At 35.6% G+C, this 23,654-nt stretch overlaps 1 protein-coding gene across 2 annotated transcripts; it reads right to left on the bottom strand.

Moving 5' to 3' along the window:
- Nucleotides 1–4,734: 4,734 nt before the first annotated feature.
- On the bottom strand, nucleotides 4,735–20,564 carry LOC139978856 (epithelial sodium channel subunit alpha-like). 2 transcript variants are annotated; one of them, XM_071989386.1, is made up of 10 exons: nucleotides 20,327–20,564; nucleotides 14,673–15,655; nucleotides 13,119–13,225; nucleotides 12,322–12,485; nucleotides 11,918–12,116; nucleotides 9,237–9,309; nucleotides 8,548–8,605; nucleotides 7,967–8,040; nucleotides 7,234–7,309; nucleotides 4,735–6,298 (listed from the first exon to the last, which is right to left on the bottom strand). In XM_071989386.1, the coding sequence occupies exons 2-10, from the start codon at nucleotides 15,644–15,646 to the stop codon at nucleotides 6,089–6,091; spliced, it is 1,935 nt and encodes a 644-aa protein (XP_071845487.1). In that variant the 5' UTR covers nucleotides 15,647–15,655; nucleotides 20,327–20,564; the 3' UTR covers nucleotides 4,735–6,088. The 2 variants fall into 2 exon arrangements, with proteins under 2 accessions (XP_071845487.1, XP_071845486.1); XM_071989385.1 differs by having other exon boundaries at nucleotides 4,736–6,298; nucleotides 14,673–15,658; nucleotides 20,327–20,563.
- Between the last annotated feature and the right edge of the window lie 3,090 nt (nucleotides 20,565–23,654).

The following is a 23,654-nucleotide window of genomic DNA, read 5'->3' as shown; positions in this document are numbered from 1 at the left end:
ACATTAGTTCGTTACATGTGCATTTCTAATTAAACCAAAAGTTTAAAAGCTTGAGAGAGCATGCTCCTCGTCAAAACAAATATTAGCTTCGACATACAACAAACGCTTGCATGTGCGATGTAATTGTGCCAAGGGACTGCCATTTTATGTTAGTTAATATCCACTCTATGAGAGGGTTGTTTTCTTGCAGTATAAATGTTCACAGATCTTTGGTACTTTTGATCTTTGGTTCATCATGCCTAAAAAAAAAAAATATGCTGGAGTGGTTTGTTTGTCTCCTTCAAAGTCAATATGTAGATGTAATATTTAATGAAATCATTATGTTTTACAGAAATGTTTGGATATTTTATTAATAATATGTCATCATATAGACTGGAAGGGTCAACATTTTGATCTTCTTGTTGCCGAGAATTGTTTTTGTTGTCCAAGTTCCCGATATTTTTATTGGGGGGTGGGGGGGGAGGGGTTACCGTACTTGCCATTGCAAACACAGAGAGGCTAGTGGAAAAGTAAAAGTAATGTTTACACTTAGCATCAGATTCATTGGAAAACTCAGGTATGAATCCCTTTTATATATTTTAGTTGGTCAATAAATTCTTGTTGAAAGTAGTAACTCTTTGTGGACTGTAGAAACCAGCGAACACTTAACTTTGATATAATGGAATAGATAACTTTAACAATAATGTGATTTCAAAATTCTCCATGACCTTCAAATCTTAGTTTGAATTCAAAAGAAAGGCATGAAAAGATAAAACATGAGAAAAGGGGGGAGGGTGGGAGTTGGTTGGGGTGTGGTGGTGATGGGGGTTGGGGTGGGGGTGGTGGTGGGGGTTGGGGTGAGTTAGCAAACTAAAAGAAGTCTGATTGTGCATTTACAATGTAAAGATATATAATGAGCTAACTTCAAGTTTGATTTTAATTGAAGTGGGATTGCCTTCGGTTCTTTCAATACTTATTACTACTTTGTTAACTAAAATGCGATGTTTTTCAGTTGCGACCTTAAACTTTGAAGCAACCTCTCTGTACATGTGTGAAAATAATATTTTCTACTTTTTCAACATCATAATCTGTATTTTTATTCTTTTGCTTCCAATTTAGCTGGGATTATTGAAAAAGAAGACTACTAATTTTTTTTTATTTTATGGAATATTGAGTAAAAAAGGGTTGAATCTTTGCATCGAATTGATAATAATCAACAGAAAATGGCAAAGAGATTGATATAAATAGAAAAACACATCACACATCATGTGTCTTGTCATGGTTTAGCATATTTGAACTTGATTCAAACCCTGATTCCTGCCTTAAAGAGATATTGGTAGCTGAAGTTGAGTGTTTCATATATATAATATCTGAAAACTTTTTATCTTTTTGTGTCAAAACTGCATTTTATGATGATGATTTGCGGGTATGTTGTGAATGCATCTGTGAATAGGTTTCATTCAATCAGCCTTGTCTGGAGCTTAAATGTCAAAAATAGTGAGGTAGGGATTCCAAATAACAGTATCGGACAGTTTTCTCTTTAAGATAAGTGAAACATTGTCTGAACAATTAACAAGTATACGTACAAACAAACACGCATACAGACCTACATACCGTTTTACATAGTTATTTTCCAGGCTGAGAAAAGACACTCAGATATGCATTGCAATACAATTTAATGACATTTATTCATATATGAGAAATTGTATTTGCAACTATATCAAAGCAAATACACATTGCAAGGGTATACACTTAAATATATATAAATACATATAAATATATAAAAATATATATATATATAGATTTATATAGATTTATATAAATATATATATAAATATATATATATATAAATATATATATATATATATATATATATATATATATATATATATATAAATGAAAATCGTAATGAGTTGGAAATGATCAAGAATAGTGAAAAAACTTCCAGCCTCCACCGGGATTCGAACCCGGGCCTCCCGCTTTGTACGCGGACACCCTAACCAACTAGGCTATGGATGCTGATTGTATGTCCAGAGGTTCGAAACCGGTAAGGAAGGTCGTAATTCCACTGTAGGCGTTTGTCACCTGTATCGAACAATGCTAGTTCTGTTTTTGGTGACATATTTTGCCTTACTCTAGAGATCAAACATGATGCTAACCAACTCGAAAATCATTTGTGAATCCTAAAGCCGGATCTCGAAAGAGATACTTTGAACAGACTTTATGTTAATGAAATGGAGGTAAATGACAAAAGCAAATGAACATATATATAATTGAAAACGTAATGAGTTGGAAAATCAAGAACAGTGAAAAAACTTCCAGCCTCCACCGGGGCTTGAACCCGGGCCCTCCCGCTTTATATGCGGACACCATAACGACTAGGCTATATATATATATATATTTATATAAATATATATATATATATATATATATATATATAAATATATATATATATATATATATATATATATATATATATATATATATGAAAGAGCGGATGTTTTATGTGAAGATAAAATAATAACAACTTTCAAAGACTCACTACGGGACATTAAACAGAAGAAACTACAACTATTACTAAATGCCAACATAAACGAAACAACTACGCTTCCACCGCCCAAAGGATTTGAGAACCTGTCATCGTACCCACTCGACTCAAACCTGGTCAATCTACTCAACAAGGGACCATCATATGTCAACGCTGATCCCAAGTTTCTACCGCGAGCCTGTGTAACAGCTAGAGCTAGCTTACAATCAGCAGTCGATCAATTGAAGAAAGAAAATGTCCCGGAACATGCGATCAACGAGCTTAAATGTGGCATCACACGTATAATCAATTAATGTGAAAAATCTGGTACTGCTATACTCAACGCCAAACGCTCGTTAGACTATGCACAAAATAATGGTTTAGCCATGGGAAACAACTTAGCACCTAGTTTAGCCATCATCTACATGAATCAGTCAGACATCCAGCTCCGTCACCAATTTGGAAATAACGTCATGCTAAAACGCTACATCGACGACATTTTCCTTGTTTGGACATCGGCGGATATTAACAGCGATAACATTCTATCCGTCACTAGCTTGAACACGGCTCTTAGATGTACCCTAGAAATGCCTGTGGATGACCGATTGCCCTTCCTGGACACAGTTGTAACGCTAAATCGTACAAACAACTCATTCACAACACAACTATATACCAAACCTATACACAGTGGTTGCATTTTGTACTGGGACAGCCATGGTCCCACCTCTGCCAAACGGGCTATCTTGACGGGAGAAACAAGAAGAGCCATATCCAGGTCCACAGACAAACCCTCAACAAAACTATCTCTTAAACAAGTAAAAACAAACTTCATAAGAAACGGATATCCTAAAAAATTCGTGAAGTCAACCATGAAACACACAATAAACATCCCTACTAGACCATCGGAAGATCAAAGAATTTACCTCAAAGTACCATTTGTGAACGAGAACATCAAACGGCAGACCCTGGCAACAATCAGCAGATCGGGCATTACAAATCTGAGAACACACTTCATGACAGGAAACCCATCAGCGAGTTTGTTTTCCGCGCCACGTGACAAACAGGGTTTCCCACCCAACTGTGACACTTGCAAAATGGCTGTAAAGAAGAATAACTGTTTCGCAAAAAACTGTGTCTACAAGATTAAATGCAATCTTTGCTCGTCTATGTACATCGGCAAAACGGGATGCACCATTGGAACGAGAATAAAAGAACATCTACGTATGACTAAACAGACCATATACACTCATTTACAAACTCACAATATAAATCCGAAATCTGGAGAAAACATCAATTGGCAAATCCTACATCGCAACTTACCCAATACCAGTAAAAGAAAAATAATCGAAGCCCTTACCATTAAAGCCAGTAATAACTTAATGAATGGCTGTGCTGGACGTCAATTGGATATTTAAGCTTTTCGCCTCTTGTCAGTCCGTCTGTGCGCTCCGAATACAGTTTGTTCGCTGGTGCGTTTCAGCTCAGGGGAATTGATTGTAAAGTTTTTACTTATATACACGGAGTCGGTAGTTTGCATCTCATTCCTTGATAAAGCCTTAACCGGCGAAATATTGGAACATACAGCTTTGTATAATTTCTTACTGTGCTTGTTGAAGTCTCATATTCTACAATTCATATATATATATATATTTATATTTATATATATATACACACACTTTGAGCAGCAATCGACGTCAATGTAGTTATTTATATCATTTACCTTATAGCTTATATTATACAAATATATGAAAATAGATTGTAGCACACTGTATGGAGGTAAGTAAAGAGAATGAATGAGACAACGAAGAGAGAATAGAAGGACAAGAACAAAAAACAGACTAAAACATAGGAAGAATACTCTCCATTTTATCTGTTCTCGTGGGTATCTGATTGCATCCATTTTGTATTGGTCGTTGAATTAGTCAGAGCAAGAACTACCATTTACAGAAAGTTTACAGCGACTTCTTCATCGTTCATGGCGGATCAAAAATGAATTTATTTTGTAATAAAATTTATAAGATTCATTTGTTTATTTCGGTTAATCGATTAATCGGACCTAACCTACACCTCCTTCACCCTTCCCCCGTAGCCAGGAATTTTGAGTTGGAGGGGCACCAGCAATTTTAAGAGGGGCGCATCACTCTTGTGCTGTTACGCGTGAAGATTTGTGTACACATAATGATGGCACAGATTGGGGGGGGGGGGGGGCACAGTAGTCTACAATGGGCCGGGGGGGGGGAACGGTCTGGTCTGGCTACTGGCCTTCCCTCTCCCACCCAGGGGTCCTCATTAATGATGAACAGACATACCACAGACAGATAGAAAGAAATATAAAACAGGAAGAGATGAAGTTAAAAGAAGAGAAAAGAACGGCAAGAAACTGAGATTAGAAACTGTTAAAAATATAAAAGATAAAATTTATAAAATCTTCTCATTTCTAAATGGTCAACTTGTAAACTCTCAACCTTTGCTATTGATGTATGTGACGTCATAATGTGTAGTGTATGTTGTACCCTGAATCTGTAATATATGCGTTTATACACACTGGTAGTATTCAAACAAAGATATTTCGTTAAGATATAAATCAAACACACTCCAAACCTGGAATGAATATTTTACTTTAGCAGACTGGTTGTCTGATAATGAAACTTCGAATGAAATATGAACTGCTAATTGTATTTTGTTTTTGGCGTTGTTGTAAGTTTTAGTCATCTAATTCCAATCGGTTAAATCAAAAGTGAAACAATCTTCGATCAGCTTGATTCCAATCTAACAACAATTGAGTATGACAGTCGAATCTTTCTAGCGATGATTAGTACTAATTCCAATCTAATTTCAATCGGTTAATAAACACAAGTGAACTTCAATCAGCAAGTGAATCAATCAGCCTTGGAGATTTAGTTTGATTAGTTCTAATTCCAATCCAATATCCAATCTGGTATAATCACAAGTGAATCAATCATCCCTGGACTTTCAATCTTCAATTCCAATCGGTTAATAACACACTGAATCAACCAACCTCGGATCTTATAGTCTGCTTAGCGGTGATCAATTCAAGTTCCATTCTAATTTCAATCCAAGTCCAATCGCTTAAAATCACAACTGAATCAATCATCCTTGGACAGTCAGTCTAACCTAGCGGTGATCATGATTGATTCCACTCTAAATTCAATCGCTTAAAATATGTTAATATGTTGTGTCAGACATTCATGAAGAAACTAAAACAAAGGTAGGCCTACGTTTGAAAATTACTTGCATTTGGAAATCCATTTTGATTGATATGTTGATGACGACAATTGAAAGAGAATTTGAGGGAAGCATAACCAGAAGAACTGGAAGATATTACATAAAGATAGAAGAACAGGATTCAAACAATATAATTTCAGCATCCAAATTTTGACACATATGTAATATATTTGGTAGTGTTTCATTGACTATTCGTCTTGAATTGTCTGTTTACATTAAATTTTCATAATACAATAAACTGAACAAAGCAAACTTCATGGTAACATCAAAGCTATGCCTCTATAGTGCTGTACTTTGTACTCAATTAAAGAAGGTACCCCTTTTAGATGGGTACCACTAAAGCAAACCGGAACCACCGTAGCCAAAATTATAATCCGGGGGTGCATTCTTGGGTATCAGTGGTTTGACTCTCTCCCTTTTGAACATCCATGAAAACGACGCTCGACAAAACCGTACGAAGAAAACAATGATTTCGACCAGTGAGATGACTGAGAGACCTACGTATAACCCCATTAGTCCTCCGACACCTCCGAGAAGGCCCTCTATCTGTGATTACAGATAAAAAATAGGAATAGAGGCGTCAATTGGTTGGTGGTTCTGAAAAAGGATGCGCGCGGCATTGCGGAAGGCAGTTAGTTTCATATAAGCGCTATATAACTGGCTACAAGATATAGGTGTTCATAACTGTATACAATCTGTACACTGTATACGGTAGGTGCTCAACAGGGTGCACAGTTTATGGTGCTTCATATTGAGATCTTGTCCTAAATTCTGTGGCGGCCAATGCCAGGGTACACACTGTGTTATCATATTGACCAACGTACGAGATAAGATTATATCATTGATTAGGTATAGTCTATCGTTTGTATTAATCACTTAAATATTTTATGACTGGTACTTATATATCAGGGCTCATGCTACGTATAGGGTACATTCCAGGATAAAGCACACTGTGGTACTCACCGGAGTACCATTTATTATGGTATACTGACTAATATCAATCAATGTTACTACTAACTAGAGTCTATGGTGGTATTTATCATGTTTAGTTTAGGACAGGTACTTTCCACATAATATGTTTTGTTGGTTTCTTACTAGGGTATACAACCTATGGTGATATTACCCCGGGTAGTGGTATATTAATAATGCACAGAATATGATATCAATGACTAGTTACAGTTAAATGAATGGCTACGGCGCCAGTCGTTCCGTCTAAGTTGGATGCACGGGCTCGTCCTGTGATGGTATCGGCCGTTGCACAATCTATGTTGTTTAATCTATTTACCAGGGTTCAGTTTATTGTGTCCCAGTATTGTATCCGACTTTCGGTGTTCCTCCTGATAATGTAACATAATATAGCTCAAGTTCGTGTTACTTAAATGCATGGTACTATACAGAACATTATCAAAGATCCTTTGAAAAGTATGTAAGGGTAATATATATGGGCTATACTGACTTTATAGCCTAGTATGTATACTCACCGTGTACAAGGGCTTCTGCTTTATCGATTCGTAGTTCAGTTCTTCGAAGTAAATCTTCAATTGCACCAAGTTTTTCCTTCGATTGAAGAAAAAGAGAGAAAAAAAAAGGGAGGGGTAAGATAGGTTATCAAATTATGTTTGATTGAACTAATTAAACATATCAACTGATAGGCTACGTATCGGAGTGCGATGGGGTGGGGTGGGGTCGGGTGGGTGGGTGGGAGTTGAACTTATAATTGTTTTATTTGTTTAATACGCACTGCAGCTTGGTGACCACCATCCCAACCGTCGACATTCTCCTTATTTCATAGAGCTTTCCAGAGATGAATTCGTCAAAAGCCACTTTTCTACAATGGTCACAAATTGAAACGCCCCCTCCCCCTCCCCCTCCCGCTTCTCTCTCTCTCAATTATACAATACACCAACTCCTTGCATTGAGCAAATGCAGCGATTCCAACGTCCACGCACCATACCTAGCATTTGAAGTGTGTGTTTCTATGGGGCGGTTGGGGTTGGGGTAGCCAGCAATAGCGTATCTCCCTGGGGGGTTTAAAATTGTGTCCACCTCGAATTCTACCCTCGTCACTGTAAGGCAGAACATGTAGGGCCCACGTTCAACAAGCATGAAGCTTTATTATTTTAATGCAAATCTTGATTACTTATGCAAAGAAGTGTTTGCTTCAACTTAGCCGGTATATAATATATAGGCCTTGAAGATCAGGCTTTGACCTACCTTGTTAAGGTAACATCTTGCAGTATTCCTCCAATTTTGCTGTTCATATTACTCAGTGTGCTGACTAAATGTGGCTGGAAAAGAAAGAAAGAAAATGCTCAACAAAACAAAGCCAAAAAAATAAGAGTTGAAAATGACAGCAAGTTTTTGACATTAACGAGTTTCCACCGTAGCTCCACTCACTTTTCACCCACCTAAAAACGATAAAATTAAATATTAAGTATGAATTATTGTTAACTCGATCAAAAAATTAGACTACATAAGTGTTTTTGGAATATATCTAACCATATAGGCAACGGGGATGGGTGGGGCATGGGAAACAATGCCAGCACCCCTCTCACCAAGTTTTCAGACTTTCTTCCAATTGGCTGATATTATTTTTTAATAATGTTCGCTAAAAATGAAAACATGCATTACACAAATGTAGTAATAAGAACAGAAATGATATAGCACTATTTTGCAACCTATTCCCTTTACCCCAAAACAAAAATCTCGAATAAACATGAATTCTCGTCTCCCCCCCCTTCCACCCCCTATAAAAAAAACAAGCATATAAAATCTAGCTTCAGGCCTGCACTCACCTCAAATCGCTCTGATGGCCAGGTTGATGAAGAAACCGTCTTTCTGTACCCGTATTCCCTATAAACGCAAGGAAAAGAGGAATTCTTTTTTTTTTGCTGTTTACCCTTCAGAATAAAGTGACCCTCTAATGCCTCTCAAGATACACATATTTATGTAAGCAATGTATGCTATAGAGTAAGTGAAACGGTGAAAGTTAACTGGAAATTGACTAGCGAGAAATGGTTCAAATTGTTTTTATTGATGATTTTATAAATATATATATCAACAATCCCACTTATGTCGCCATAACATAGATCATGGATTAAAATGGTTCAAATTGTATTTATTGATGATTTTATACATATATATATATATATATATATATATATATATATATATATAAGGATTTATTGTATAGCAAGTGGTATGACAGTACTATAGTACCACTCGACCACAGTGATTCTACTGGTGTGTTAAAGCGTATAAATTGGCTTTGAATAACTGTCATTAAGGGCGGATTACCCAAGTGTTATGATTGCACAGAGTGCACCCTGGCGCTTTAAATCTGACAATTTTACACAGAATAACCACTCTTTAGGCAAGCCAAGCCGTAAATAATATATATATATATATATATATATATATATTTATATATATATAATAAATTTATATGATTTTGGTATAAATGTATTCATTTGTGTCTACTTACTGACAAGGGGTAGGACAAACGCACTCTAGCCGGTCCTCTTGGAATAAGGTTTCAGCCAGTTGCTTGCATCTTTCTGAAGATAAGTACAGCAATGATCATTAATGTACTTATCAGATGGTTATATCGCCAAAGAGAAATATTATCAGTGAAATAATCCCGTGTCCTCCCTTTCTTGTGTTCTTCACGCCGTGCTCATTGCCTGATTAATCAGAACGTTTTGACGCAATGGCTACGCGATGAACTCAACCCATATACCCTGTACCGGGTGAATAAAATTCACCGCGCCACAGAAGTGCAGTAGACAACTCGCGCGCAATTTTAAACATGTGTTTGGCTTAGGATGGGGGAGGATTTTGAGAACTCAAGGGTGAGTGATCCAACAAACGAACGAGGATATCAACGCACAAACGAACGAACAAATAAGGGAGCGAGGTGGCCAAGGAACGAACAAACAACCTTCCGAAAAACGACGCCGATATATTCCAAGCAACTGAAATAAACGTTCAACTTATCAAATTTTCGACCATTTGTGATAATATTTGTTTCTCCCTCTGACACGTCTTTCCAGTTAATTGTCTTCAAAAATCCCTATCACCGTCTTTGTTCTTACAGATATTTAGAATTTGGCAAAACCAAACTAGCCACAAGATTATTGTATTTTATGTTTACTGATTTTTTTTACAAACGGTCGGTATTGATTAAATAAGTACGGAATGTTTAAAACATTGGGCTGTATTAGCACTATCGACACCGTAGGTTGGTTTTTTTTATATAACGAAGTTTTACACAAGAAGCGGACAGTTATAATGTTGTAAATTTGGAACTCACAGATTTTCAGACACACACAAACACACACACACATACATGCGCACGCGCAAAGGAAAACGTTTACACTTTTGTAGATTCAAATAAAAGGTAAACGTGTTATAAGATCTATTAGATAGAATTCAAGAAGAAAGGGTGTAAGAAATTATTATTGATTTCTACAGCTCATTCGATATGAATAATGGCTTCAATTTAACAATTAAACCAGATTGACTGAAAAGCTAACGTCATCCTTGATTACGCCCTACAGGAAGATTTGAAATAAATATTTATCTTGAAAACTGGAAGCGACGTGGAGTAATTGTCTGTGTAACTTCATGTCTATGGGTGGGAGGGGAGGGGAGGGGGGGAGTGGGATGACGGATTGATGGAGGAGAATGGGGACATGGATCTGTAGAAGGAAGGGGTCTGAAAGAAAAATATAAAAGATAAGGCATTGCCTCCTAGACCAAAATACACGGTTTTATAATAAGGCACGATATGAAGGGGAGGGAGGAGGGGGTGGGGGGAATAAACCTGATAAAATGGGATATATGAACAACTCAAAAAAGTGGCCAGGTGACATAACTGACCAGGCCCCGTAAGGAGAACAAAGACAGTGTTTGCCTAGAACGGGATTCGATCCAGCGACCTCAGAATTACTCTGACTCATATGAAATCGTCTTACTAGCCATATTTCTTTCTTTTGACTCTTTCCCATTGTTAATAACTTCCCAGTCAGTTTTTTCCCCATATTTCATTAACCAATGTATGATAACAATCTTTAATCAATGGTATTCATTTTCATCAGCATAACCTTGAATTTTGATTTTCATACATTTTGCCCTTAGCAACAATAAAATTGTTCGAATCGAAATCGATTTGTTTTGTACTTAAGAACTCCGAGTTTAGTAGATGCAATGCCAACAGCCAAACCGAGACAAGCTTTTAAGGAGGTAATAAACCATTGTACATTCGATATAAGCATGTTCAATAACTAGCAAGGAAGTAACTCACTAATGGCAAAATTATCAATTATTTCCAGCTTGCTGATCGGCCCGCGGACAGTTTCCATGGTATACATTCACAATATTTAAATAATATAACAATACAAGAAAAAATGCTGTTATTGCATTGACCCTCTTTTACACACACTCTCATTAAGTGAGAACAAACAATATTTACAGTGGCTAAGTTAAGTTAAGAACAGCACTGGTTTTCTGTCGAAATTACCTTCTTCTTCATGGTCAGTTGATATGACTGGTTTGTGTGTGTGTGCGTGGGTGTGTGTGTATGTGCGTGTGTGTGGTTTCAGAAATATTCGTTGGATAAAATGATCACAACATACATAAAAAAAAGGAAATATCAGATTTCGCCACCTAATTCAAGTTCCTTTTGGCGAAAAAAGAAGAAGCTTTATATAAATAGTGCCATTGTGTTGAAAAATTCAACGAAAACCTGTACTTATAAAATGCCCCACACCCCTCCTATTTCAACATGCAAAATACTGGTACTGCCATGCATAGAGAATTCATCAAAAATTGTGAGGTTACCTTTCAGTTTGCCAACTATAATAAAACTCAACATTTCCGAATACCTCTCGAAATTTGTTCCCTGCCCCTTCCCCCCTCCCCCCTACCAAACTGAACCCTCGTCCAAGAGGAGGATCCAAGATTTTATAAGAGGGGTGGGAACCTGGGTTCGTTGAAGCCGATTCCCATGTAGGCATACTTAGAGTATTTTTAATTTAGAAAAAAAAAAAAAAACGATTTTTGCTAATAGCTACATTTTAAGTTTTGGTCTAAGTTGAAAAGGAGGCAGGGGTGATTGGGGGGTGGTTAATTTTAATATAGGATGTTAAGTGTGTATATACGTACGTTGTGTTGAGTTAAGAACACTGCACATCGGCTTGTCTTCTCTGATATCAGTCACACAATGACATTTCTTCTCGATATGGCTTTGGAAACAATGCTTTAGGCAAGCTCTTCGAGAGTATAGAAATTCCGTTGAGGAAAAGTTGCTGTTCATACCACTGGTACAATTACCATGAGGTCCTTGGAGTCGTTCGATAAATGACTGGAAAAAAAAAGAAGGGTGGAAAAACGGAAAATAAAAGCGCAAAAGGCAAAATGTGATTTTTTGTTGTTGTTGTTGAAAGAAATGACATAGTTAGTTTATTTCTGCGAGAGAATTACGGGTTTGCATTTTGTAGAAATATCGGAACATTATCCAGCTTACAGCTGCTTAACGACTCGTGAAGATGTTTATAGCATATACTCACCTTCCTTATACCTATGGATGACGATACACCTGTAGGTACGGTAAATCCATCATCTTCGGGATATGGTATGGAGTATGGATCATGGATGGTAATTCTTACGCCAGTTTCTTGAGTCAGAAGACCGACATACTCTGGTTGTTCCACAAAGAGGGTAAGATGGAGGCCTTTAGAAGAGAGGATTGAGGGGAAACAACCGCGAACATAAAATATCATAGATACCAAGATGGGGGAGAGTAAGCTATGTGTCAGGAGGCAGGAAAGAGAGTAATCTTGTTCAAGACCCTGCTGGCATTCTGCTGTTACTTTGACTGTTACAATTAATATTAGTGCGCCCTCACATCCTGTTTCTAAAACCTGTCAAAACCAGTTTTAATGGCCAATTCCCCCGACAGGCAGATTTATGGAAGGGCGCCCTCAGTCACTTTATAATTCGGCGATATATATATATACATATATATATATATATATATATATATATATATATATATATATATATATATATATATATATATATATATATATATATATATATATATATATATATATTATTGAAAACGTAATGAGAAGGAAAATCCAGAACAGTGAAAAAACTTCCAGCCTCCACCGGGATTCGAACCCGGGCCTCCCGCTTTGTACGCGGAATATATATTCATTCATATGCTGAAATCGCCACTTTCTCTACAAATAAACTTTGATGTTTGCTCTGTACGGAAGAATAGTTACAAAAGGCCCTAAGCGTTATTAAAATAATATTGCTCTGCAAATGAAAAAAAAAAATGTAAAAAACGATTTATTACCATTAAGTGCTCCAGTTTTACCAGTGTTACGTGGTTCGGTCATATTTGCTGCATGGTTAAATACGAAACAGTTGCCATAGAGATTGTTCTGAAACTGCAGGAAATCACTAAAGATGAAGGAAAAGAAAGACAGAGAGATAGAGTGAGAGGAATAATTAAAAACGGAGACTGTTAATACCAGAAGCATGGCGTAAATAACTAAGATGATACAGCTATATTTAACTGTGAAGAACAGAACTCAACATCAATGTTTAATTGTAAAGCGAAACGAGAGGAAACCGGTACAAATGTAATCATGTATAGCTTGATGAATATGTGATCACTTTTTAGTGAAATTTCACTGTACATGTGCAGCAACTGTGATTCCCCCCAACCCAATTTCATTATCCTTATCTTCAAAGTTCTCTCACTGAAGTTACAAGGACGGATGGAAATGAGCAAAATGATACTGCATATAGGTAGCTTTCATATGACATTTATGAAATCAAAAAGAAGGAATTGACATAAAACAAGCCATAAGGCAAGGTATAGAAAATTAGACAAGACATATGCACAATATATGCGACAAGACACAAGAAAATACATAGGACTGGACAGAAAGCAACAGCTGAGACAAGACATAAGACCAAGCATGTACAAAGCATGAGATAAGTCATTAGGAAAGGCATACGAGTAGGCATAGTATAGGATAATAACAGAAACGGGAAGAAGAGGAATTGGAACTAGGAAAGCAAGAGCAAGAGAAAGAGCAGGAACGGGAACAGGGACAGGGACATGGACAGGGACAGGGACATGAACATGAACGGGAGCAAGAGCAGGAGCAAGAGCAGGAGTAAGAGCAGGAGCAGGGGCAAGAGCAGGAGCAAGAGCAAGAGCAGGAGCAAAAGCAAGAGCAGGAACAGGAGCAAATGTTAGAGCAGGAACAGCAGCAGGAGCAAGAGCAGCAGGAGGGACATGGACAGGGATAGGGACACGAATAGACAATAGCAAGAGCAATGAACCTAGTACGGGTTCATGTTATCACACAACTGAACAGCGCGTTTAATTAGTAGCTACCGCATCGAAATGAAATGGTAGCACATTGGTTCTTTTGACAGGAAGCTGTTCTTACCCGTCGCCTTCATTTTCCACGCACCATTCACTTTTAATAACAATTAATGATCACGTAGTATTGAACCATATTCCGTCCCTGAGTAAACGCCTGATGTTAACCTTTCTCGGTAATGAGTGCACAACTGACAGTGTCTAGCTGCTTGCCAATCTTTCACCCGCTTCGGGCATTATTATAACATTCATTTCTTTTATAGAATCGGGTACTCATGTATGCACCATTTATAGATTCTAATATCTCCTCTCCATTCTACACATGTCGTTCTGGTACATGCTCTTTCATAAGACGCACATCTCTTAAATATATGGTGGTCCTAGTCCTAGTCTGGTAAAACAGCCCATTCTATCTCTTTATTTGAATATCCATCCAACATTGTATCCATAACTCCCCAGTGAAAGACTACAACTTACAACACGCTCACTCATATTCTTGAATCTACTCACCTGATATTGCACTTTTTCTTGTCGAATTTGCACTGAAGAATGAAGTCGCTAGCTTGGTGGCCTAACCTTTCTACTTCTGGCCTGCTTGGGTTTACGATTTCCATCCACTGGTTGAATTCACCACTAACGAGTAACTCGTCGTGGAATGCGCGCCAGTCGTTTTCATCGGTTACGCCTCCAAAATCGTAGTAATCGTAATAGTTAAAGGTTCCTCTCCAGGAGGCTTCCCAGGTCGAGAAGGTGTTATAGAAGTCTTGGAGATCTAACGAATACGAACTCGATCCTTCGTAGCTGGCTTGGCGTGGTTGCCTCTTTTTCTCATCCTCAATCATTCTTTTTAATCTTCTTAAGCCTCTTCTTTTCCTGATTGTACTCGACGAGGACGACTCGTAGTCCCCAGACGATGGATAGTCGGTTGGTAAAGCAGTCACATTGCCGGTTAACTGGTTGCTGATGGTAGTTAAACTGGCGGGATCGTATGCCGGGAATGGTGCGTTGTCATTCGGGCTCGGGAACTCGGGGATGTTCGGGATATCGGGGTCATATGGAGAATAGAAGTAACTATACCTCCAATCGTAATAGAAAGCGCTGGACCAATCAAACCACCAGTCGTAGTGGGTATCCCTGACTCCTCCGTCCAATTCGATTAGACCCTCGTAGATTGTGCCAACCAACTCTGACCTCCGCAACTTGTTCATGTTACAAACGGTGATCGCAGGGAACCGTAAGGTGGGCTGGGTAACCACATCCAGTTGCGTGGTGTACGGCCAACTAAAAAAGTGTAAGACGAGAGTCCCGCCTTGATAGCAGAACATGCCGAGAGCCACCAGAGTTACTGTGGTCCAGAGGAAGGCGGAAATAGTAGAGGGCGCACGTATGATTTTTGGCACCCCGTGTGCTGAGGTAGTCTCCCCGAAGCTCTCTACCACCTTCCCAGGTGAAGGCTTAGGCTTGGTGAATGCTTCTTTAGTCATCTCTATATCCTGCTGTGGAACAGTTGGAAAACAGGAATATTATTACGACGAAGAAATTAGAAAAAAACAAGTCACCCCAAACAGAGCCTGTGCTCGAAAAACTAAAAACAAATTTATCCTGACCCTCAGTCCCAGTCCACATAAATCGAGACTGCAAGGTATGATCATGACTGTGTTACATCCACGAATCCCTTCGAAAGAATATATATATATATATATATATATATATATATATATATATATATATATATACATATATAGCAATTAAATAGTATTAAATAATAATAATACATACATAGCAATTACTATAAAAAGAAATATCATCTTTTTATTTTCATACGAAAAATAATGAAGTAAATACTGTTGAAGAAAACCATCTTGTTGAATAAAGTATTGCAGGTTAACTTATACAATATTGTGTTGCAACGTATTTGTTGTCTATACATCCCCATTCCCGTATGATACTGTAGGATGTTCTTGTTTATTGAGAATACATTCCAAAGAAATGCGTTTTCGTTTGTAAATACCCTTTCAATTAAGCAGGTCAGCTTAAATTATTCTAAGAGATGTCGCATACATACAATTGACCAACTGTCATGTTTTTGACCACCGATTTCCCAACTATTGAAGAGTCAAGCCAATTATTGGAGGGGGAGGGGGGGGGGGCTGTGGCACCCTCACACACACCTGGAGCTACGTCCCTGCATATGCTACACTTGATCTTACTCTACTACTGTGATAACGTAACGAGCATATTTATTTCTGTACACTGTGAACCAACAGAAACTTTCTCCATTGCTATCTGTACGTTATTTGCCAAAGTTCCTCGAGTCTTATTTCTGGGATGCTTTGAGAAGAAAAGTAAATGAGAAGAGAATGGGTTCCTTTCATTGTGTGGCTATGTCAATTAACTAAGGTACTTAGCGTGACTTTGCACTGTCTTTTCACCTAACCATAGGAACTGTTTAAAGAAGGAGAAACGACTTTTGTAAAAGTTATAGTACAGAAGGTCATCACAAAAAAAGAGAGTAAACGGTTCGCCTATTTGTGTTGGTGTTGGTAATTGAAAGATCTGAGAAGAAAGTTCCAAACATGAACAACGTGCAATGAATAATCTGTATGCGTGGACACAAAACGTTTCCGCGACAACTGAAGGACCAACGATGACATTTTAACATCTAAATAATAATTCTATGTCTGAGGCTCGAGAAAACGTGCCGTTGATTTTTCTTCCGAAAGTTGACCAGTAGGCTATGGACGCTGATTGTATGTCTATGAGGTTCTAAACCAGTAAAGAAGGTCGTAAGTCCACTGTATAGGCTTCTTGCCATGGACCTGTATCAAATAATGCTAGTTCTGTTTTGGAGACATATGTCGCCTTACTCTAGAGATCACTCTATATAAATAAATAAATAAATAAATAAATAAATAAATAAATAAATAAATAAATAAATAAATAAATAAATAAATAAATAAATAAATAAATAAATAAATAAATAAATAAATAAATAAATAAATAAATAAATAAATAAATAAATAAATAAATAAATAAATAAATAAATAAATAAATAAATAAATAAATAAATAAATAAATAAATAAATAAATAAATAAATAAATAAATAAATAAATAAATAAATAAATAAATAAATAAATAAATAAATAAATAAATAAATAAATAAATAAATAAATAAATAAATAAATAAATAAATAAATAAATAAATAAATAAATAAATAAATAAATAAATAAATAAATAAATAATAAATAAATAAATAAATAAATAAATAAATAAATAAATAAATAAATAAATAAATAAATAAATAAATAAATAAATAAATAAATAAATAAATAAATAAATAAATAAATAAATAAATAAATAAATAAATAAATAAATAAATAAATAAATAAATAAATAAATAAATAAATAAATAAATAAATAAATAAATAAATAAATAAATAAATAAATAAATAAATAAATAAATAAATAAATAAATAAATAAATAAATAAATAAATAAATAAATAAATAAATAAATAAATAAATAAATAAATAAATAAATAAATAAATAAATAAATAAATAAATAAATAAATAAATAAATAAATAAATAAATAAATAAATAAATAAATAAATAAATAAATAAATAAATAAATAAATAAATAAATAAATAAATAAATAAATAAATAAATAAATAGTGGAATTACGACCTTCCTTACCGGTTTCGAACCTCTGGACATACAATCAGCGTCCATAGCCTAGTGGTTAGGGTGTCCGCATATAAAGCGGGGGCCCGGGTTCGAGTCCCGGTGGAGACTGGAAGTTTTTTCACTGTTCTGGATTTTCCTTCCCATAACGTTTTCAGTTATATATATTCATTTGCCTTTGCCGCTTACCTCCATTTCATTAACATTTTTTTTTTTTTTTCCATCTCCTTTATTCTGTAAATACATGCATGTGTACATATGAATATTGAATGCATTTTTTTTCACGTATCTAATAGTATCATAACTATCGCTTATACATAGTAATTTAAACGTTTAACTGAGTTCATGAATAAAATGACAATTTCTGAACGCAGTACAAAGGCTATCATAAGTTATTTTGCTCCGTATATGAGATCTATCCAAACTTTTTTCTACTTGAAGGATGAACTTAAATTTATTGATAAATTCATTTAATATTGGCACTTCATTATTCATCTTTTGACTAAAGATATAGTACTTCAAATGAAAGATGAGAAAATTATACGGATGACTCAGAAGTAGCTTGTAGCCAAAGAAAATGTCACTCTTAATGAAAATAAATTGCATACCTAGCACATGTCGCTCAATATCTAATATAAAGTTTGAAGTAATTTGACAATCCCAAAAAAGGTGCTCTATCGTTTCATCATGTCTCCCACAGAACGTACAGCTTGCATTTTCCTTGATATTCATGCGATAGAGTAAATGATTAGTTCCCAGTATACGGTGGAGAAAACGGTATTGAAAATAACAAATCTTGCTTTCTCTACAAGAAATGAAAGGAATACGGAAAATAGTCTGCCACTGCAAATCAATAAACTCAAAATTATTTCCCCATTTGTTAATAGCTATTGGGGGAACAATTATAGACTTGATCAATGACCTATAAATTTGACGAGAGATAGGCGGTATTTGATTAAGAATGTCTAACCCATTATTCTCAATTTCGTCATTGTTAAATGCGCCCATATTCTCTTTCCAATGACTAGGTATTGCAGAAACAATACCATAAAAAAGAGTAAATGGAAAAAAATCTAAGGAAAATTTCTGTTTAAAACTAGCTAAAGATAATAAATAACCGTTGCCGTCCAACAAATCTCCCACCTTAATGACGCCCTTTTCATACATGAATTTATAGAAGAAAATCTTTCTATCAATTTTCAAAGCTGAATTATTCCAAATAATTTCATTTCGAAAATTGGCCACGGTTTTTTTAAAGAAATAGCATGACCAAGCTCGACAGACATCTCTTATAAATTTGTTATCAATTAAAACATCACTAGTTTGATAATTACATTTAAATAACAATTCTTTCCCATACTTCTTTAAATGCAAATCAAAAAATAACTTCCAATAAGCCGTTATATCATTAATGTACCTTTTAACCCAAGTACATTTGAGATCCTGGATAAAGGAACCAATGTGAATTGCTTTTAAGCCGCCATGTTCGATTGAACCAATTAAAGTATTACGCTTAATCTTATCTGGTCTTCCAGCCCAAATAAAACGAAAGAGGACAGTCTCAAGATTCTTCAGAAAGTTCAATGGGGGGTCCGGAAGAACTTGAAAAAGAAAAACAAGCTGAGAAAGACCTAAGGTTTTAACAATTGTTATCCTACCAATAGGGGTCAAATCACGAGTGGACCACATATTTAACTTACTCTTAAGGCGGGATAATTTAGGAGTATAATCCATTTCATTAACAAAAGTCTGTTCAAAGTATCTCTTTCGAGATCCGGCTTTAGGAATCACAAATGATTTCGAGTTGTTTAGAATTATGTTTGATCTCTAGAGTAAGGCAAATATGTCACGAAAACAGAACTAGTATTGTTCGATACAGGTGACAAACGCCTGTTTTTCACTGTTCTTGATTTTCCAACTCATTACGAGTTTCAATTATATATATATATATATATATATATATATATATATATATATATATATATATATATATATATATATACTAATGGAACACTATATTAGTTGTTACTCAGAGTTTTACGTGTTGATCGATCATCAGACAACATCATCAGACAACATCATCATACAACATTATCATACAACATTATCAGACAAGTCTTGTTGACTGATACAGTCTCAAACCGATGTGAGAAGGAAACAATTCCGGCAAAGAAATTAAATAATCAGGGAGTTGGGATACTATGTACACCTTTACTGAGACCAAGACCACAAATGTCCTATTTGAGATTCCGTGTGCTACAAGAAAAAAAATGATAATAAACCTGAATCATGTTCAAATGTCGAACATTAAAATGTCGTAGAGAGACGTATGATTTAGCAATAAAAGTATTATATAACAGCTTGTATTAAGAAGAAGTACACACAAGAAGTAAAAAAAAACAACAAAAAAAACATACTATTTTGTCTCTTTTTTCTTTAACAGAATCTACTGAAATTGTCAAGATGTTCTTTATACATACCTTAAATTGCTCCGATACATGTAAACGTTGATTCAGTTACTCAGTTCCTCACGTAATGATGTACCATGTCCAACTGTCTGCTATCTAAAGAGTCAGAAGAAGAAGGGGAAAAAAAACTACTCCAGAAATTTAGCCTATTGGAAGAGACCTATCATCTCTCGTAGATTCACACTGTATTGTTTGACTCCCAGCTAGAAAATGTTCGCTTCGTTTCCTTTTGAAAGGTGTTCGCTTCATTAATCTCTGAGTAAATAAACTGTACTTTATACGCTATTACGGAACCAAGGTTTGTTACTAGGGACACGACTGTTTTGTAATCAAAGCAGATCTAATGTATGGTTAAAAACTAACGAAGACAATTATAAGCTTGCTCGATTAATCCAAAAATTTTAAAAGTATTGATCAGCTTGATGGACATTTAAATTGACATTTAGGGTGGACTATCGTCCGTGAAGAGTAATCAATAATTAGTGTCTGTTATGACAAAAATAGAAAAAAAAAAAAACAAGAAAAAAAAAGAAAAAAAACCCACGTGGTTACGAAATCGTAATCAGACTAACTTTGCATGGTGTTTGAGTGGAATATAGTTTTCACAGACGAAGCATGTGCCCTTGTCATAAACTTTAACGTAAAGTGGAGATCTATTCCGTGTATATATTAGTTTTGACATTATAGCTTGACAAAGGAAGGGCCATGAGATTACGTAGATGGTCATGGAGTCCTATTTGTAATAACTGTGAACCATTAGTGAGGATGGTTATGGAGGAAAAGCGCAGCCAAAGTGAGGCGGTGTATACTAGCGTGTTGGGGACATTCGAATTGATTATCCAAGAACTTTTGATGAATGTCAAAATTAGTCTTTGCTGGAATAATTATTTACCGAGACCTCCAGTCGGGTGATTCAAAGGCCAGATATTACCTGAACTTATGTAGTAATTAGTCGTTAAGTCCAGTCTCGTTCTTCAGTGTCAAACTTACATTCATGATGCAAGTATACATACGTAAGAGACGGGTGGGGGAGGTAAGTTGGGTGACGGGCGGGGGGGGGGGGGGCTATATCCCCTTTATGTAACCATTAAATCAAAGACGGTTTCTTATATAAGAATTGGTAAACTACTGCCCAAACACTGACAAACTCCTCTAAAGGTTTTTGGCCAATATCAGATTAATGTTATAAGTGTCTTGATGTTGTATTATAATAAATAAAGAAACTTATGTATTCTATACACAGCTTGATGACAATTATATATTGCAAATCAGAGAATTTTCGATACAGCAATATGTATGTATTTGTGTTCTGGTGGTGGTGGGGGGGGGGGCAGTATAATGTTGTGGGCATTCTTCTTACGGGTGCAATTATACCAGAATCGGAATAGTTTATCATATTTGTTTCAACGCATGCCATTGTTGACTCTCTTTGTCTTTACAGTTGAATTCCTTGAAAATAACAATCTCAAAACTATATTGTTTTCCGAGAAGAATAGCTTGATTGGAATTTATTAACAACTAGCTCTTCTGCATATATGGGGAGTCATTCCATCGTCTTAATTAAAAAAATTAATAACTCTCAATACATGAGTAATCAGGTTTTTGTAACCGGATAAATCTCAGGTGATTACCGTCTTGCGTCAGCAGTACATGGATTGATAAAAGTAATGCATACTATCAACACAACGAAAAGTGACGGAGTTTCAATTTATAATCATATTTCAACTTTGAAAACAGTTTTATCATGAGCGACAATTCTTAATTTTATAATGCAGTACATCAAGACAGTACATACAACTTCTTGGCTTCTATTTTTGAGTGGACAGATGTCTATACTTTCATCATATTTCCTATAGTCCCTTTTTTCGACGGAATCAAATTATATAGTAATGTTTTTTCGGGACATAAACTTGCATGCAGAGGACAAGATTATAGTATCACTATAGATTTCGACAAATCCATCACAAATGCCAGCAATCGTATACACGCATTTTTATTCCTTTGGTTTCGTTTTTCTTCAGTTTGAAGTAAAGGTGGCAAAGAATTTACTGACAGTCCATATATCAAAGTCGTGTAAATGAAGAGTGTTAGATCCCATAATTCATATTACTATATGTTGGCCATAACCCGCGCCAGTTAACATTCCAGTACTGGTATAGCCTTTCATTGTTCATCAGAATGATAACCCATTGTTTTGCACAAGTAATACGATGGCAACCAGAACTCAAAAAGTGTATTTTTGTCAGGTATGAAGGTTTCATCACTGACGTTCACCTCAACCAACAACTGCAGGCTGCCTGCATACTTAGCAAAAGTTGAGAACATCAACAATTTACTAAAATGATCGACTGGTCGTTTTGCTGAAAAGAAGATTATAAATGAATCTCGATAAACCATTTACTCCACTTAGGAAAAATAAAGTGAACCCTACTAGAACAGCGAAACGATGGCGCTAGTTTAAAATAATACGTTATTTTTTTTTAAAGAAAATATTAGTATGTCTCTTAAAAGCATTCGTACATTCAATATTAGGAGAAAATCACCTCCTCAGACCATGGAGGTAAAAACTGTTTTTACCTCCATGCTCAGACCATGTGTTCAGTCGATAGTGACTTCACACATTCCGGTCGCAAAGAGTTTTTTCGACACTCTGTCCATAGGCAAGGATTCACTCACACATCACTCATCATTACCGCTCAACACAAAATAACTACGGATGCCTGCAGGAACAAAATCGAACACGTTCTTTGCTCTTTATCAGCATCAGCACATTAACACATTATAAATATATATGTAAATTAACAACATTTATGTCGCGAACTGCAGCGCCAGAGAACGCTTTCCACAATTACACATTAATGAGCAGTAAAAAATTCTTATCCCTGTCCTCTGTTTCAACGCCTATATGCCTTCCCCCTCGAACTCAAAACTCCCTTACGGAAAACGATCTTACCACACCATTTGTACTTTACACAAGAAATAATTATAATAAGGGTATGTAAATATGAAAGATTTGTCATATTTGTTTAAGGTTGACATATTTTAAAAAGACGCATAAAATTTAAATAGATTTGGGTAAATAAAGTACCGGAGTACTGTATATTGTAAATATGTATGTACTATATATATAGCCACTGGTTGGTTTTGCAAGTTAATAACCTTATGTTAATGTATATACAGATATAAGCCGGCATAAAACTGACACCGAAGCTAAGCCACCATATTGTTGACAATCAAGTAAGAGTTTCAGTTAGTTTTTACCAAATAAATTAAATGAAGAATAACAAGAATATTTACCTGTACATTTAGGTAAGTCGGGTGATATCCATGCATATAAAAC

The sequence above is a fragment of the Apostichopus japonicus genome, chromosome 13 (assembly GCF_037975245.1).
Source record: "Apostichopus japonicus isolate 1M-3 chromosome 13, ASM3797524v1, whole genome shotgun sequence".
Taxonomy (NCBI): Eukaryota; Metazoa; Echinodermata; class Holothuroidea; order Aspidochirotida; family Stichopodidae; genus Apostichopus; species Apostichopus japonicus.
This window is presented reverse-complemented; position numbering and strand designations above follow the sequence as displayed.

Coding starts and splice junctions, on each gene's coding strand:
- LOC139978856 (XM_071989386.1), bottom strand. CDS start 15,646: ATGACTAAAGAAGCATTCACCAAGCCTAAGCCTTCACCTGGGAAGGTG. Junction 12,117..12,321: donor CATCCATAGGTATAAGGAAG/GTGAGTATATGC, acceptor TTTTTTTTCCAG/TCATTTATCGAACGACTCCA. Junction 8,041..8,547: donor GGCCATCAGAGCGATTTGAG/GTGAGTGCAGGC, acceptor TTTCTTTTCCAG/CCACATTTAGTCAGCACACT.